General features: G+C 55.6%; 2 protein-coding genes across 3 annotated transcripts in view; one reads left to right on the forward strand and one right to left on the reverse strand.

Moving 5' to 3' along the window:
- The first annotated feature begins 44 nt into the window (after window positions 1-44).
- Window positions 45-16,720, forward strand: part of PIGF (phosphatidylinositol glycan anchor biosynthesis class F) — a 19,606-nt gene continuing 2,930 nt past the window's right edge. For both annotated transcript variants that reach the window (XR_005660340.1, XM_029072221.2), the window contains exons 1-5: window positions 45-132; window positions 2,817-3,068; window positions 3,740-3,831; window positions 5,685-5,801; window positions 7,155-7,263. Coding sequence is in view for 1 of the 2 variants with exons in the window: in XM_029072221.2 (XP_028928054.1) it covers window positions 2,820-3,068; window positions 3,740-3,831; window positions 5,685-5,801; window positions 7,155-7,263 (567 nt within the window). In the remaining variant the exon portion in view is untranslated. The remainder of the gene's footprint in view (window positions 133-2,816; window positions 3,069-3,739; window positions 3,832-5,684; window positions 5,802-7,154; window positions 7,264-16,720) is intronic.
- The window catches only part of RHOQ (ras homolog family member Q), a 27,405-nt gene continuing 21,722 nt past the window's right edge, over window positions 11,038-16,720 (reverse strand). Inside the window, exon 6 of the mRNA XM_029072216.2 lies at window positions 11,038-12,082. Coding sequence (XP_028928049.1) covers window positions 12,029-12,082 — 54 coding nt within the window. The 3' untranslated portion in view covers window positions 11,038-12,028. The remainder of the gene's footprint in view (window positions 12,083-16,720) is intronic.

A 16,720-nucleotide genomic window follows, 5' to 3' on the forward strand; every position in this document is an offset into this window, starting at 1 on the left:
GGCGCCGCCCTCCCGCCCCCGGCCCCCAGGCGGCGCTCGCGGCCGCGCCTGCGCAGTGGGCGGCACCCGCGGGGGTCGGGCGCCTTCCTCCTCTCCTCCCTCTCCCCCCCGTCTCCGGGGTCTGAGTGACAGGTAAGGCCGGGGACCGGCGCGCGCGCCCCCCCCCCCCCTACTCAGCGGCGCGCGCCGGAGCGCGAGCTTCCGGGGCAGGCGCGCACGTGGCGGGCCCCGGGGGGGGGGGGGCGGGGGGAGGGGGGGGCGCGCGCCGCCGCCTTCAGGTCTCCGTGCGGTCCGCCCGGGGCCGCCCGCTGATTGGCCCGCGACGCTCCCTCCGCGCATGCGCGCCGCCCCCCCCCCCCCCCCCCCATTGGGGGCCGGGCCCTGTGCTGAGGTGCTGGGCACGTAGTGAGCGCCCTTAGCGTCATTCACAGCCTCATTATACATGACGGCACCTCGTATTGTATCATTCTATCGCACATTGCGTCGTAACGATTATTATTAACAATGATAATGATGAGGGCAGTAGGCGTTAAGCGCTTCCTGTGGGCCAGGCCCTGCGCTGAGCGGGATTCAGGTGCTGGGCACGTAGTGAGCGCCTCTGAGCACCATTTACCACGTCATTATACATTATAGTATATGATAGGTCATATATCATTATATCATAACGATTATTAAGAATAATAATGATGAGGGCAGTAGGCGTTAAGCGCTTCCTGCGGGCCAGGCCCTGCGCTGAGCGGGATTCAGGTGCTGGGCACGTAGTGAGCGCCTCTGAGCACCATTTACCACGTCATTATACATTATAGTATATGATAGGTCATATATCATTATATCATAACGATTATTAAGAATAATAATGATGAGGGCAGTAGGCGTTAAGCGCTTCCTGCGGGCCATGCCCTGCGCTGAGCGGGATTCAGGTGCTGGGCACGTAGTGAGCGCCTCTGAGCACCATTTACCACGTCATTATACATTATAGTATATGATAGGTCATATATCATTATATCATAACGATTATTAAGAATAATAATGATGAGGGCAGTAGGCGTTAAGCGCTTCCTGCGGGCCAGGCCCTGCGCTGAGCGGGATTCAGGTGCTGGGCACGTAGTGAGCGCCTCTGAGCACCATTTACCACGTCATTATACATTATAGTATATGATAGGTCATATATCATTATATCATAACGATTATTAAGAATAATAATGATGAGGGCAGTAGGCGTTAAGCGCTTCCTGCGGGCCATGCCCTGCGCTGAGCGGGATTCAGGTGCTGGGCACGTAGTGAGCGCCTCTGAGCACCATTTACCACGTCATTATACATTATAGTATATGATAGGTCATATATCATTATATCATAACGATTATTAAGAATAATAATGATGAGGGCAGTAGGCGTTAAGCGCTTCCTGCGGGCCAGGCCCTGTGCTGAGCGGGACTCAGGTGCTGGGCACGTAGTGAGCGCCCCTTAGCGTCATTCACAACGTCATTATACATGACAGCACCTCATATTGTATCATTTTATATCACATTGCGTCGTAACGATTATTATTAACAATAATAATGATGAGGGCAGTAGGCGTTAAGCGCTTCCTGCGGGCCAGGCCCTGTGCTGAGCGGGACTCAGGTGCTGGGCACGTAGTGAGCGCCTCTGAGCGTCATTTACAATGTCATTATACATTAGATCAGATCATATCGTATTATATCCTAACGGTTATTATTATAATTACAGGATTATTACATGATCATGATCATGTGGAACAACCTGCTTACCTTGTATCCCCCCAGCGCTTAGAACAGTGCTCGGCACATAGTGAGCGCTTCACAGATACCAACATTATTATTCCAACATTATTATTGTTAATGATGATGGTATTTGTTAAGCGCTTACTATGTGCGGAGCACTGTTCTAAGCGCTGGGGTGGATACGGGGTCATCAGGTGGTCCCACGTGAGGCTCCCAGTTAATCCCCATTTTACAGATGAGGGAACTGAGGCCCAGAGAAGTGAAGCGACTCGCCCACGGTCACTCAGCTGACAAGTGGCAGAGCCGGGAGTCGAACCCATGACCTCTGACTCCCAAGCCCGGGCTCCTTCCACTGAGCCGCACTGATTATTAATATTACCCCAGCACTTAGAACAGTGCTCGGCACATAGCAAGCACTTAACAAATACTCTCATCATTATTATTATCACCCCAGCACTTAGAACGGTGCTCGACACATAATAGGCGCGTAACGAATACCGTAATTATTATTATTGATTCTAGCCAGTCAATCAGTGGTGTTAATTGAGCACTGTGTGCAGAAGCGCTTAATAAAAACCGTTATTATTATTATTATTATTGGGAGAGAACAAGAGAAGCAGTGTGACTCAGTGGAAAGAGCCCGGGCTTGGGAGTCGGAGGTCATGGGTTCGAATCCCGACTCCGCCACTTGTCAGCTGGGTGACTTTGGGCGAGTCGCTTCACTTCTCTGGGCCTCAGTTTACCTCATCTATCAAATGGGGATGAAGACCGTGAGCCCCACGGGGGACAACCCGATGACCCTGTATCTCCCCCAGCGCTCAGAACAGTGCTCCGCACACAGTAAGCGCTTAACAGATACCGACGTTATCATTATCGGAGTCGGTCTTTAGACCGTGAGCCCGTCGTCGGGCAGGGATGGTCTGTGTTGCCGAATTGTACCCTCCAAGCGCTTAGCACAGTGCCCCGCACACGGTTGGCGCCCAGTAAGTACGACCGACTGAGTGAATGACTAGTTCCCCGTCCAGAGCAAGCGGACGGTCGTGGCCTTTTCTGAGATTCGGTTGTCTTTTTCAGTCCATGGCCCCCGAAGAGAGAACCGTGAAAGAAAGGGACATCAGGACACTGTTTTACACGCACCTCTTGGGCGTCTTCACCATCGTCGCCACCACCTTCGTCCCGTCTTTCTTCCTGGAGAAGTTTTCCGTTCTGGAGACCCACCTGACGTGGCTGGGCATCTGTTCGGCCAGCGTGGCCGCCCTCAACGTCGGGTTCTATTTTCTCATCAGACCAAACCCGCCGGCCAAGAGGAACTCGGTGTCGCACAAGGTGAGGCGTGTCTCGCGACGCCCGGGGACGTGGAGAAGAAGAAGGACGATCCCGACGGCGCCTGTTAAGCGCCTACTCTGCGCCCAGCTCGAAGCGCTGAGACGCAAGGGGATCAGGGCGTCCCACGTGGGGCTCCCGGTCTCCGTCCCCATTTTACAGATGAGGGAACTGAGGCCCGGAGAGGTTAAGCGTCTTGCCCGAGGTCACACAGCCGACAGGTGGCGCAGTCGGGTTGTGCCCTGACTGAGCCCTCTTTTCCCCTCCTGCCTCTCCCTTCTGTGTCACGTATGCACTTGGGTCCGGCGCTTAGCGGAAAGGGCCCGGGCTGGGGCGTCGGGGGTCATGGGTTCGAATCCCGGCTCTGCCCCCTGTCAGCCGGGTGACCGTGGGCGAGTCACTTCGCTTCTCTGGGCCTCAGTGACCTCATCTGTCCAATGGGGATTAACCGTGAGCCTCACGTGGGCCGTCCTGATGACCCCGGATCTCCCCCGGCGCTTAGAACGGCGCTCGGCACCTGGTAGGCGCTTAACGAATACCGGCATCATTATTGTTATCCCGAGAGGGTGACTGAGCTCTGGAGGACTGAAAATTCCAACCGAAGGGAAGCTTTCCCGCTGCTCGGTGTCCCGGCCCAATGGATTATTACTGTCAGTGATTCTCTTCTCTTTTAGGTATCCAGATTTCTGAAATGCTGCGTCTACTTTCTCGTTTCCTGCACGCTCTTTCACCTCATCACTGTGCTCTACGGGGCTCCCCTAATTGAGTAAGTCTGGAATCGCCACGGTCTAAGCCCTAAAAACGTTGTCGTGCGAATGATATTCTTTTCAAGTCTAATTATGATAACGTTGGTAGTTGTCAAGCGCTTACTATGTGCCGAGCACCGTTCTAAGCGCCGGGGGAGATCCGGGGGCATCAGGTCGTCCCACGGGAGGCTCACGGTTAATCCCCATTTGACAGATGAGGTCACTGAGGCCCAGAGAAGCGAAGTGAATTATGGGAAGGCTCAGGGGAAAGAGCCCGGCTCGGGAGTCAGAGGGCGTGGGTTCGAATCCCGGCTCCGCCGCTTGTCAGCTGGGTGACTTTGGGCCGGTCGCTTCGCTTCTCTGGGCCTCAGTGACCTCATCTGGAAAATGGGGGTTTAAGACCGGGAGCCCCACGTGGGACGACCTGATCACCTTGTATCCCCCCCCCCCCCCCGCCCAGCGCTTGGCACAGAGGTAGAGAAGCAGCGTGGCGCAGTGGAAAGAGCCCGGGCTTTGGAGTCAGAGGTCATGGATTCGAACCCCGGCTCGGCCACTTGTCAGCTGGGTGACTTTGGGCGAGTCACTTCACTTCTCGGTGCCTCAGTTCCCTCATCTGTCAAATGGGGATTAAGACTGCGAGCCCCACGTGGGACGACCTGATGCCCCTGTGTCTACCCCAGTGCTTAGAACGGTGCTCGGCACATAGTGAGCGCTTAACAAATACCAACGTTATTATTATTATTAACAAATGCCATTATTATTATTATTATTAAGTAACGTGGCCTAGTGGCTAGAGCGCGGGCCTGGGAGTCGGGTCGGACCCGGGTTCTAAACCCGGCTCTGCCGCTTGTCTGCTGTGTGATCATAGGCGAGTCCCTTCCCTTCTCTGGCCCTCGGTTCCCTCATCCATAAAATGGGGATGAAGAAGTGTGAACCCCGTGTGGGACAGGGGCTGTGTCCAACCCGATTAGCTCGTATCTACGCCAGCGCTTAGAACAGTGCTTGGCACACAATAAAGCGCTTTGACAAATACCGTAAAAAAACAGAAAAAATTTTCCGTGCCTCGTGATATCCTTTCAGGGCTCATCTCTAGTTCGGTTTTCTCGCAGGGGAGAAACAACGCGGTCTAGTGGAAAGAGCCCGGGCCTGGGAGTGGGACCACCTGGGTTCTAATCCCGACTCCCCCGCCTTGTCTGCCGTTTGAACTTGGCCCCGTCACTTCTCTGGGCCTCAGTTTACCGCATCTGTACCACGGGGATTAAGATCGGGAGCCCCGCGTGGGACACGGCCCGTGTCCAGCCTGCTTTTTTAGCGCGCTCTGGGCAGGGAACGTGTCCGCTAAATCTTTCGTACCTTAGGACGGTGCTCGGCCCATCCTGAGTGCTTAATAAATACCACTGATTGATTGACTGATGTACCCCGCGGCTGGCGCCTAGGAAACGCTCAACAGATACTATTTAAAAAACCCCAAAAGCAAAGAAAAGATTGATGAGGGGAATTGAAGAAGGGCCTGGGAGTAGGGGGAGAATTGAAACAGCTTTCCAGAGCCACTCGGGAGGCAAATATTAGGCCATATATCATCCCTGCGACTAAAGATCTCTCCAGGATTCATTCATTCAGACATATTTACTGAGCGCCTACTGTGTGTAAAGCACCGTACTGAACGCCTGGGAGAGCACCACAGAACCATAAACGGACACATTCCCCGCCCCCAAATAACAATAAACGGACACATTCCCGGCCCAAAACAGGCTCGGCATCGCCCGCCCCCGTCTCGTCGGGCATTTTTTAAAACCCCCTCAAAAAACCAAAACAGAAGTGCTTTCCAACGTCACATGTGTGAACTGGGATCTGTGACTCTTTTGTCTTTTAGATCGGTGCTGGAAACATTCTCTTTTGCCGTCATCTTGTCTACCTACACCACCCTACCTTGCCTGTGCGTTTTAGGGCCCAACCTTCACGCCTGGCAACGAGTGTTCAGTAAAAATGGGTGAGTTGGCGATCGTTTTGGGGGCCGGTTTCGTCTCCGCTTGACTTGGGGCGGGTCCCTTCTCGGTGCTTCCCTTCCCTCGTCTGTAAAACGGGGACCAAGACGGTCAGTTCCCTCTTCCGTAAAATGGGGATTAAGAGGGTGAACCCCGGGTGGGACACCCGATTAGCTCGGATCTGCCCCAGAGCTTAGAACAGTGCTTGGCACATAGTAAGCACTTAACAGATACCATAAAAAAAAGGAAAAACTTTCAGAGCTCATCTCTGGTTTGGTTTTCTCGCAGGGGAGAAGCCCCGTCCGGCCCGACCTGCTTGCATTCCCCTCCGGTGCTGGGCACCTAGGAAGCTCTTGGGAGACCACCATTATCATTATTATTATTATTATTAACGATAACAATAATAATTCATTTTCTTATTACCATTACTATCGCCAGCAGTCCCGGCAGGGCAGGGCCTGAGAGTTCCCGCCGTTGGCCGTTTCTGGTTCAACAGATTGCTGAACCAAAGCCCTCTAGACCGTGAGCTCGTCGTGGGCAGGGATTGTCCGTCTTTATTGCCGCGTCGTACTTTCCCGAGCGCTCAGTGCAGCGCTCTGCACCCGGTGAGCGCTTGATAGATACCATCGGACGAATGAGTGAAGAGGAAATGTGCGGTCAGAGAACGTATCTCGACCGACTCTGTTGTCACGTCTGCCTCCGTCCCTCTAGACCAGAGGCCGGGCTTGGGAGTCACAGGACCCGGGTTCTAATCCCGGCTCTGCCGCTTGTCTGCCGTGTGACCTTGGGCGAGCCGCTTAACTTCTCTGGGCCTCAGTGACCTCATCTGGAAAATGGGGATTAAAACCGTGAGCCCCCCCGTGGGACCACCCGGTGACCTTGTATCTCCCCCAGCGCTTAGAACGGTGCTCGGCTTAACGAAAGCCATCATTATTATTATTATTATTATTGTTAGACCGTCAGCTCGTCGTGGGCAGGGAAACTCTGTCAAACCGTCCTCTCCCCAGTGCTCAGTCCAGGGTTCTGCACATAATAAACGCTCGATTGATTCCACTGAATGATTAACTCCGTTGGATCTTCCTCTCCCGAGCGCTCAGTCCGGGGTTCTGCACGTAATAAGCGCTCGATTAATACCACTTAATGATTAACTCCGTCGGATCGTCCTCCCCCGAGCGCTCAGTCCAGGGCTCTGCACGTAATAAGCGCTCGATTGATACCACTGAATGATTAACTCCGTTGCGCTGTCCTCTCCCGGGCGCTTAGGCCAGCGCCCTGCCCCCCGGGGAAACGCTCAATAAATAGCATCGCTGGATGGGCGGGTTTCCCGGAGCCCTGACCGCGCGTCTTGTTTTTCGTAGCGCCTCCTCCATTTGGGATAAAAGTCTGCAGATCACCACCCTGACCAGCGTGGCGGGAGCCTGGCTCGGGGCCTTCCCGCTGCCCCTCGACTGGGACCGGCCTTGGCAGGTCAGCTCTATTCGCTTACTATATTCGCTTACTATCGTTTGGACGCTTGGGCGGAGGGACAGAGACCCAGAGACGGAGAGAAAGAGAAAATTTACTATTCTGTGTGTGAATTGACAGAATTGTACCTACGCGTCTGTGTATTTCCCGCATATCGTGGGTGGGTATCTATTATATGTTCTGCGTGGGTATTTACTGAGTACCCTCTGTGTGGACGTACTGAATTGCGTGTGTGTGCGTGTGTTATTTCCCACCTGTTGGGGGTGGGGGGGTGGTGCACGTTCTGTGTGTGGATTTACTGCCTATTCTGCGTGGGGATGTCCCCCGAATCGTATATTTATGCATTTCCCCCATACGTGGGTAACTACGTATTGTGTGTCCTGTAGGTGTGTTTACTGCATATTGTGTATGTATTGAATGTGTGTGTATTTGCCGCGTATCGTGTCTGGAATGTGTGTGTATTTGCTGCGTATTGTGTATGGGATATGTGTGTGTATTTGCTGTGTATCGTGTATGTATTGAATGTGTATTTACTGCAGATTGTGTATGTATTGAATGTGTGTGTATTCTGTGGGTGTATTTACTGAGTTTTGTGTATGGATTATATAGTCCGTGTGTGCACTTACTGCATGTTGTATGGGTATGTATTGTCTATTTTGTGTGTATTTACTGCATACTGTGTTTGTATGGAGTGTGGGTGTGTGTGTGTATTTACTGCATATCGTGTTTGTATGGAGTGTGTATTTACTGCATATTGTGTCTGTATGGAATGTGTGTGTATTTACTGCATACTGTGTATGTATTGAATATGTGCATTCACTGCATATTATATACGTATTGAATGTGTGTGTATTTACTGTGTATTGTGTCTGGAATGTGTGTGTATTTGCTGTGTATTGTGTATGGGAATGTGTGTGTATTTGCTGTGTACTGTAAATGTATTGAATGTGTGTGTATTTACTGCGTGTTGTGTATGTATTGAATGTGTGTGTATTTACTATGTGTTGTGTATTGAATGTGTGTGTATTTACTGCGTACTGTGAATGAGTCCAATGTGTATTTACTGCGTATTGTGTCTGTATTGGCTACGTGTATATTCTGTGGGTGTATTCACTGAGTATCGTGTATGGATTGTATATTCTGTGCGTGCATTTACCGCAATTATCAGAAGCAGCGTGGCTCAGTGGGAAGAGCCCGGGCTCGGGCGTCGGAGGTCAGGGGTTCGAATCCCGGCTCTGCCACTTGTCAGCTGGGTGACTGTGGGCGAGTCGCTTCGCTTCTCTGGGCCTCAGCGATGGCATCTGTCAAATGGGGATGGAGACCGTGAGCCTCGCGTGGGACAACCCGATGACCCTGTCTCTCCCCCAGCGCTTAGAACAGTGCTCTGCACATAGTAAGCGCTTAACAAATACCAACATTATTAGTAGTAGTAGCAGTAGTAAGCACTTAAGAAGAAACATTTTAAAAAATAAGTGGCAGAGCTGGGATTAGAACCCAGGTCTCCTGAATCCCCACCTCGGGCTCTTTTGGTCTGGTTTCCTTTTTTTTAAGCCAAACCCTCTCATTCATTTATTCATTCAATTCATTCAACAGTATTTATTGAGCGCTTACTCTGTGCAGAGCACTGTACTGAGCGCTTGGAATGGACAATTCGGCAACAGATAGAGACAGTCCCTGCCCAGTGACGGCGGGCTTATCGTTATCATCCACTCGCCCCTAGTAGTAGCATGTATTGAGCGCTCACTCTGCGCGGAACACCGTATGAAGCGCTGGGAAGTGTTCGATGTAGAGATTTAGCCCCGAGCCCTGGGAGGTATATGAATTTCAAATAATCGGCGTCCTAACAGGCAGGGACGATGGGAAACCCTCTCGAAATCGCTCTTCCGCCAGGGTAAAATTCCTCGAGGAGAAATTCAGACCGCAGTGCGGAAGGAAGCTCGTAATCGTTCCGCGGCGGTTATTCGGTCGAACCGGTCCATTTGCTTTTAGGTCCTTACGGATGCCGTCAGCGGAGCGATTTTGCTTTTTTCCCAGTTTTTATGAGCGTCTCCGTTCTAGTAAACGCAAGAGAGAAAGTTTTAAGCGGAGCGCATCAAGCCTTTACTGTGTGCTAAGCGCTAAGGTAGAAATGTGGTTATCAGATGGGACACGGTCCCCGTGCTCTAAGGGGGTTCACGGTCTGACCTTATCTCCATTTTACCGATGAGGCCCAGGGATATTAAATGACTCGTCCAAGGGCCCGCAGCAGGCCCGAGGCAACGTTGGGTTTAGAACTCGGGTCTCTTGACGCCCACTCTTCTGTTCTCTCCGCTACGCCGCGCCGTCTTATTTTCAAACCGGGAGGCGGCCACGGTCAGGCCCCGCTTGGTGGATTCAGCTGCAGGCGGTTCATTTACTTGGCCGTTTGCTTGACGGCTCGTCCGGCTTCGTTATTTTTCTCGTCAGGGTATCCGTTAAGCACCTGCCGGGTGCCGGGCACCGTACTAAGCGATGGGATAGATACTAGATAGTCAGGTTGGATAGAGTCCGTGTCCCACATGGGACTCACGGTCTTAATCCCTTTTTAAAGGATGAGGCGACCGAGGCCCAGAGGAGTGAGGTGACTTACCTCAGGTCACACAGCAAACCACTGGCGGAGCCGGGATTAGGACCCGGGTCCTTCGGGCTCCCGGGCCAGGGCTCTTTCCACCGGACCACGGAGTGAGGATTAGAACCCGGGTCCTTCGGGCTCCCGGGCCTGGGCTCTTTCCACCGCACCACGGAGCGAGGATTCGCACCCGGGTCCTTCGGGCTCCCGGGCCTGGACTCTTTCCACCGGACCACGGATGGGGGATTAGAACCCGGGTCCTTCAGGCTCCCGGGCCCGGACTCTTTCCACCGGACCACGGATGGAGGATTAGAACCCGGGTCCTTCAGGCTCCCGGGCCTGGGCTCTTTCCACTTGACCACGGAGCGAGGATTGGCACCCAGCTCCTTCAGGCTCCCGGGCCTGGGCTCTTGCCACTTGACCACGGAGCGAGGATTAGCTCCCAGCTCCTTCAGGCTCCCGGGCCTGGGCTCTTTCCACCGCACCACGGAGCGAGAATTTGAACCCAGGTCCTTCAGGCTCCCGGGCCGGGGCTCTTTCCGCCAGACCACGCTGCCTGGTGTGCGGTGGTTCCACTTGGCGTCTTTCCGGACTCCGGGTCCTAGGCGGCCCTTCCGGCGGGCCCCTGGACGAGCGGTCGGTCACCTCGCCCGCTAGCCCGACGGACGTTCCCGTCCCTCGGTCGACCCCGGAGGATCAGCTGCCCGAGGACGTGGCCCGGTGCCCCCCGGCCCCCCGAATTCAGCTTACGCAGCCCCGGGAGGGGCGTCCAGAACGCAGGCGACGGAGGCACGGCGACAGAGCCGGACCTGCGCTCCTGGACTCTCCGGGTGCTCGGGGGGAAAGGAATCTTTCCGTTCCGACTGGACCTCCGAGCCCAGCTTGCGGTGGAGGCCGCGGGCCAGGCCGCGGGCCAGGCCAGTCCGTCCTCCGCCTTTGACTCCCCTTCCCTCTTCGTCGCTTCCGATTCCTTAAAATGGGGCGAGAGATCGTGTTCCGGTAGGATACGCTTCTTCCTCTCTCCCGGGCGCTTAGTCCCGCGATCCGCACGCAGCAGACGCTCAGTCAGTCCTCCCGTTGACCCCTCCATCCCCCTTTCCCTCTCCTGTCATCCTCAAGCTGTCGTCTCCCGTCCACCCCGCCCCCCGGTGCCACCCCGCCCCGGAAACGCAAAGGACTTCAGCTCAGGGTAGACGGAGTAATTGGATTTATTGACGTTCGTTATATTTGAAATAATATCGGGGATCGAGTTACAGTTAGAGGAACACCGAAAGAGACGACACTCAGAAGCGGTCGGCGGCTCTCAGTCCAGGCACGTTGGCCAGCTTTGGTTTCGAACCCGGGGGCCTGCGCCAAGGCCGTGACACGCGACCGGAGGTGACGGGTCGGAACACCCGAAGCGGGACGGGCCGGGAGAACACGGACCCCTTCCCCCAGCTCCACTTCCCCGAACGAGCCGGTCCTCCTGCCGGGAGGTCCCTCCCCGGATCCCCGGATCCCGGCTGCCGCGGGCCCGGGACCCTCCTCGCTTTCCTCAGAGGGGCTTTTCCAGGCCCGGCCTCCCGGTGGGAAGCGGCAAAGCCCGAGGTCTCTTTCCCTGGCTTCCCCGGGGCCGAGCCGGGCGCTCCGGGCGAATCCGAGGAGGACCGCGAAGCAGAGCCCTACCTCGTAAGGTGGTAAATAAGAATAGAAATGCCAGGCTTCGTTCCCCGCCCCCCCCCCCGGCCCTTGTCCCTCATACAGCTTAAAAGGCAACATCGATTTCAAATTAAAAAAAAATAATAATTTCTGAATTCCTTAACTCCACTTCCGATCGTAGGCGGACAGAGCGGTATCAGAACGATCCTCTGCTCTTAAAAGTACGAGGCGGCGTGGATTTAAAAAGCCAAAAGTCGCCATCCATCCGCCACCGACGATCGCTTTCCGTCGGAGGGAAGGAGACGGAGATGAAACGGGAGCTCGCTCTTGGAGGCGCGTGGAATACCCGACTCCGGGGCGGGGGAAAATCCGCACGAGGGAGATCGCGGCTTCTAAACGCAGCCCGGCCCGACCGACCAGGAGGACTGTTGTTGCGTCCCGGTCACTTGCTTGATTTGCTTGTATCCCCACCCCGCCCCCAACGCTTGGTACGGTGCCTGGCACACGGTAAGGGCTTGACAAATATCCCGATTACTATTACCACTAGCCTGGTCGGTGTCCAAGGTCCACGTGTTTTCCGTGTCCGAAAGGATCTCCCTAGGTTTTAAAGATGAGGCGCGTGGTCAAGTGGGTAGGGGATTCCCTCCCACCCACCCGTTTTCCCGGCACTGAGCTGAAACGCAAATGGCGGCCTAAAGCGCGGATCCGTTAATCCCATCTGTTGAGCACTTCCGGTGTGCGGGACACTGAACCGAGCCCTTAGGAGAAGACGCTGTAACGGCGTAGCCGACATCGGGCTAATACTGCTGTATTGTCCTCTCCCAAGCGCTTAGTACAGCGCTCTGCACGTAGTAAGCGCTCGATAAATACCACCGACTGGCTCTCCGGCCCAGGGACGAACCGTCTTGACGTCCGGACCGTTCCATCTGGAATTTACTTTAATATCCCTCTCCCCCTTCTAGTCTGTAAACTCCCCTCGGGGAGGGAAACGTATCGACCTGCTTCGTTCGTCTCTCACGCGCCCAGTACAGTTCTGCGCACGGAGTACGTGCCCGATAAAGACCGGGGATTGTCCGACCGCGCGCCAGGCTCAGGGAGTCGAGCGTTCTCGGCCGACGGATACGCCCGAGGTATCCTTCGGGGGATTCTTTTTCCTCAGAGGGTTTTTAACGCTTGGGATATTTGAGGAGACCGACGGTATTCATTAAAGGGGGCCGAAGGAAGCGGTAAAATCGGTTTGGGGGCCCGCAGACCCCATTTGAAACGGCTTCGCGGGACGGAGCCTTTTACGTGTTTCGACATTTACTGCCGAGAGACGTGTTTTAGAAATACCGTACCTCGTGTCAGGTCTCCTGTGAGGTTTGTAAGAACCACCACGCCTTTAAAAAACGACGTCGGATACAGTTTGGGACAGGACCGCCTTCAAATTCCTTTAATCCAGTTGTTTCTAGAGCTTCCTGCCGTCTTCCGTTTTAAAACAGACTGAAGCGGCCAGTCGATCGTATCTATTGAGCGCTCCCCGGGTGCAGAGCGCTGTGTTGAGCGCTTGGGAGGATACGAGCCGCCCGTATCCCGGATGGATCCCCGGTGCCCAGTGAGTTTCCGCCGACTGCCGACGGAATGAATTTTTCTCTTCTCACCAAGACTGCTTGTCGGCCGGCAGATCCGGGATGGGAAGGCGAGGAGGCCTGATGGTTTTTAGTAGAGAAACCCACGCAGCCGAGAACGTGGCTCGGTTTAATGGCGGTAATGGTATTTATCGAGCGCTTACCGTGGGCGGGGCGGCGTACTTAGGCCCGGGGAAAGAGAACACGGGCGGGAATTCGACACGGACCCCGATCCTCGAAGAGCTCGCGATCTCCGAATTTAATTTAAAGGTACTCAAATAAAACCAACTGAGTCGGGGGAGGCGGTGGGCTTAGCGGAAAGGGCCCGGGGCCGGGAGCTGGGAGATCTGGGTTCTGATTCCCCCTCCGTCACTCGCCCGCTGGGTGACCTGGGGCAGATCACTTCTCCGAGCCTCAGTTTCTTCCTCTGTAAAATGGGGGTTCAATCCCTCTTCTCTCTCCCCCTTAGACCGTCAGCCCCGTGCGGGAGTGGGACCGTGTCTGACCCGATTAACTGATATCGAGACCGCACGCTTTCTACGGTCCTGGACCCGTATTAAGCGCTTAACGGGGACCACGGTTCTTGAGAAGCAGCGTGGCTCAGTGGAAGGAGCCCGGGCTTATGAGTCAGAGGTCATGGGTTCCAGTCCTGGCTCCGCCCCCGTCAGCTGGGTGACTTTGGGCAAGTCACTTCACTTCTCGGTGCCTCCGTGACCTCGTGTAAAATGGGGACGAAGACTGAGCCTCCCGTGTATCTACCCCGGCGCTTAGAACGGTGCTCGGCACATAGTAAGCGCTTAACGAATACCGACATTATTATTACTATTAACGACCCAACCGCCGATTTTCCGACCGATACGCCGAGGCTGCCGGTTAAAATTTGGGGGCGCGAAAGGAGAGTGGACGTTCAAAAACCAAAAGGAGACCTACAGCTTCTAGGCGAAGAGACACGCTTTATGGCATTTTCAAGTCCCCATTCCGATTTGACGCTTCAAACCGTGCACTGAAGAAATGGTTTTCCGCGACCGTAACCACCACCCGGCTACAGTCCGCATCGTGATCGGGACCCGCTTTCGGTCGCGCGTTCCTCGGATATCATCCGGATGAAGAGGAGAGACTCGATGGGAGAGACCGGTCCTTGGGGAGTTGGCTTCCGGGGGGGTAGTTTTTGTAAGTTTAGGCTGCTCTGTTCAAAACCTGTCAACCAACATTGAACTCGACATTTCGATTGGAGCAGCAGACGGAAAAAGGCCACGGAAATTTCCAAAACGGTGGCTTGCGGTAGCCATTCCAGTTCGGGTTTTTCGGTTATCGCCCGTAAGCTTGTTGCGGGCGGGGGACTTCCCTACCAACTCTGTTGAATTATCCCAAGCGCTCAGGACAACGCCGTGGACCGAGGAGGCGCTCGATAAATACCGCCGATGGATCTTTACTCCCTCCCTTCGAAAGCGGAGCTTGAACGGACCGAGTTTCATTTCTGGGGGCCGAAATCAAGACCGCCGGTTGCCCCCTGCTAGGAAATCTGGGGCCGCCTTATTCCCCCGCCGTGTTCTAGAATCCGGACGAGTCTGATTTGGGGAACGGTCGATCGATGGTATTTACTGAGCGCTCGCTACGGGCAGAGCGCCGTACTAAAGCGCTCGGGAGGGTAGAGTCCGGCAGCATTAACGGACGCGTTCCCTGCCCATGACGAGCTTAGAGTCTAGAGGGGACACCGGTCATCCTCATATGGTAATAATTATGACGACGGTATCTGTTAAGCGCTTACTGTGTAGCGTGCGACGTTTTCCGGGGCCTTTGGAGGTAGCCTGGCCTAAAGGAAAGAGTCGGGGGAACCCGGGTCCGAGTCCCAGCTCCGCCACTTGCCCGCTGCGTGACCCTGGACGGGTCACTTCACCCGTCTGAGCCTCGGTTTCCTCATCTGAGCAACGGGGAGAGGTCCCTGCTCTCCCTCCCCCGCAGGACGGGCACCGAGTCCACGTCGATGATCTCGACTCTGCCCGGGGTTGGCACCCGGTAGAAACTCAGAATACCATCCTCCTTATTTCTCCTAAGACAGAGGGGTCGGGGGGGGGGGGGGGGGAGAAACTATCGTAATTTACCGCCAAGTTGTGCCATTTTAAGGGAAAGTAAGCTATCGTAATTCACCGACTAGCAAAGTTGTGCCATTTTAAGGAAGGGCAGACTATCGTAATTCACCCCAAAAGCCAGTTGTGCCATTTTACATTTTCTAGGACGAGGCAGTGCCCTAAAACGGCAATGTTTAAAATCGCCCCGCGGAGCGGCGCCCACCCTTCGTATTTTAATGTCTACAATCGAATACGACACAAAGCCCGTGCCCTTTCTCGTCCCGGGATTTAAAGCGTCACAGTGCCGGCTGATGTTCTCTTTTAAAGAGCCGAATTATGAACGCGCATCCTCACGCTCTCCTCCCCCGGCACGTTCCGTTCTGCGGCGGAGAGAGGAAGACGCCTTCCCTTTTCATTAAACCAAAAGGGTTACCCAAAGCCAGTCGGCCACGCGTGAACGGGACGATTCCCGCCTCGGCGGCTCTTCCCTTCCTCGTTCCCTCTGGTGCCCGGGCCTAAGCCACCGCACCGTCACTCCCTGAGGGATTCCCATCGTCGGGAGGCGGCCCGACGTGCTCCTGGCCCGAGGCCCGCCTGAAGAGCCATCGAGAAATGGCACCGAGGAGCCGGCGGCAGATGGGAAGTCAGCGAGGCGGCCCTAGATCCTGAACGTCAAGGGAAGGAAGACAGAGCGCAAGACGCCCGTCCTCGGCCCCGCACCGCGCCGGACCCGGGGGCGCGTTCGCCTTGAGACAGGATGGCCGGCCGCCTCGAGCCGTCGGGGGGAGAGGGGCTTCCGCCTTCTGTCGACGTGAATCCTCATCGGGTTCGGATGAAGACGGGCCTCCTCGGGGGAGGCGGGAGCTCTCCCCGCCCCGGGAAAAGGGACGTGTCCAGTCCCCCGGGCCCCCAAAGGATCCGATCCAGCCAGGCAGCGGTAGGAGGGGAAGACCGCTCCCTCCTCCCCTCCCGGGCCTCCTAAGCGAGCAGGGTGGGCCACCCGTCTCCGGGCCCGGAAAGAGACTCCGAACACGCTCCTTCCGTAGCCGCGTTGGAGGCAAGGTGGCGGTCGGGCTTTCTGACCCCTGGGTCGGATTCCCGGGACTCCGTTTATCTCCTAGGCGCCCCGGCGCTAAGTACGGTGTTCGGCGCGAGGCGAGCGCGCCACGATTTACCACGACTGGCCGACCCCAGTGTACCGTTCGAGCAGGGCCGATCTAGAAGAGAACTTTTTCCTCTTGACGGTGAACGTGGGGTGGGCGGGGGGCGGAAGCGGCTATCTTCCGGCCCACGGGAAAGTGACCCGGCACCGTCGGGTCGGACGGCTCGGGACCAACCCTCTCCCCATCCCGTCCCCAACGGGGGTCCGGTCGGGACGCCGCAGGCGACCTGCCCGCCGTAAAGGAAATGCGCCGAGGCTCTTCCCCGATCGGAGCGCCTTTATCACCGGGGCCGGATGGGGCCGGGATTCCCCCGGGCGGAGGAAAGAACCGTTTTGAATCCTTCTCGCCTAACTCTCCAAGGTTGTCGGTTATCCAGAGGCCCTCTTTTAAGCTGAA

The sequence above is a fragment of the Ornithorhynchus anatinus genome, chromosome 9, assembly GCF_004115215.2.
Source record: "Ornithorhynchus anatinus isolate Pmale09 chromosome 9, mOrnAna1.pri.v4, whole genome shotgun sequence".
Classification (NCBI taxonomy): domain Eukaryota; kingdom Metazoa; phylum Chordata; class Mammalia; order Monotremata; family Ornithorhynchidae; genus Ornithorhynchus; species Ornithorhynchus anatinus.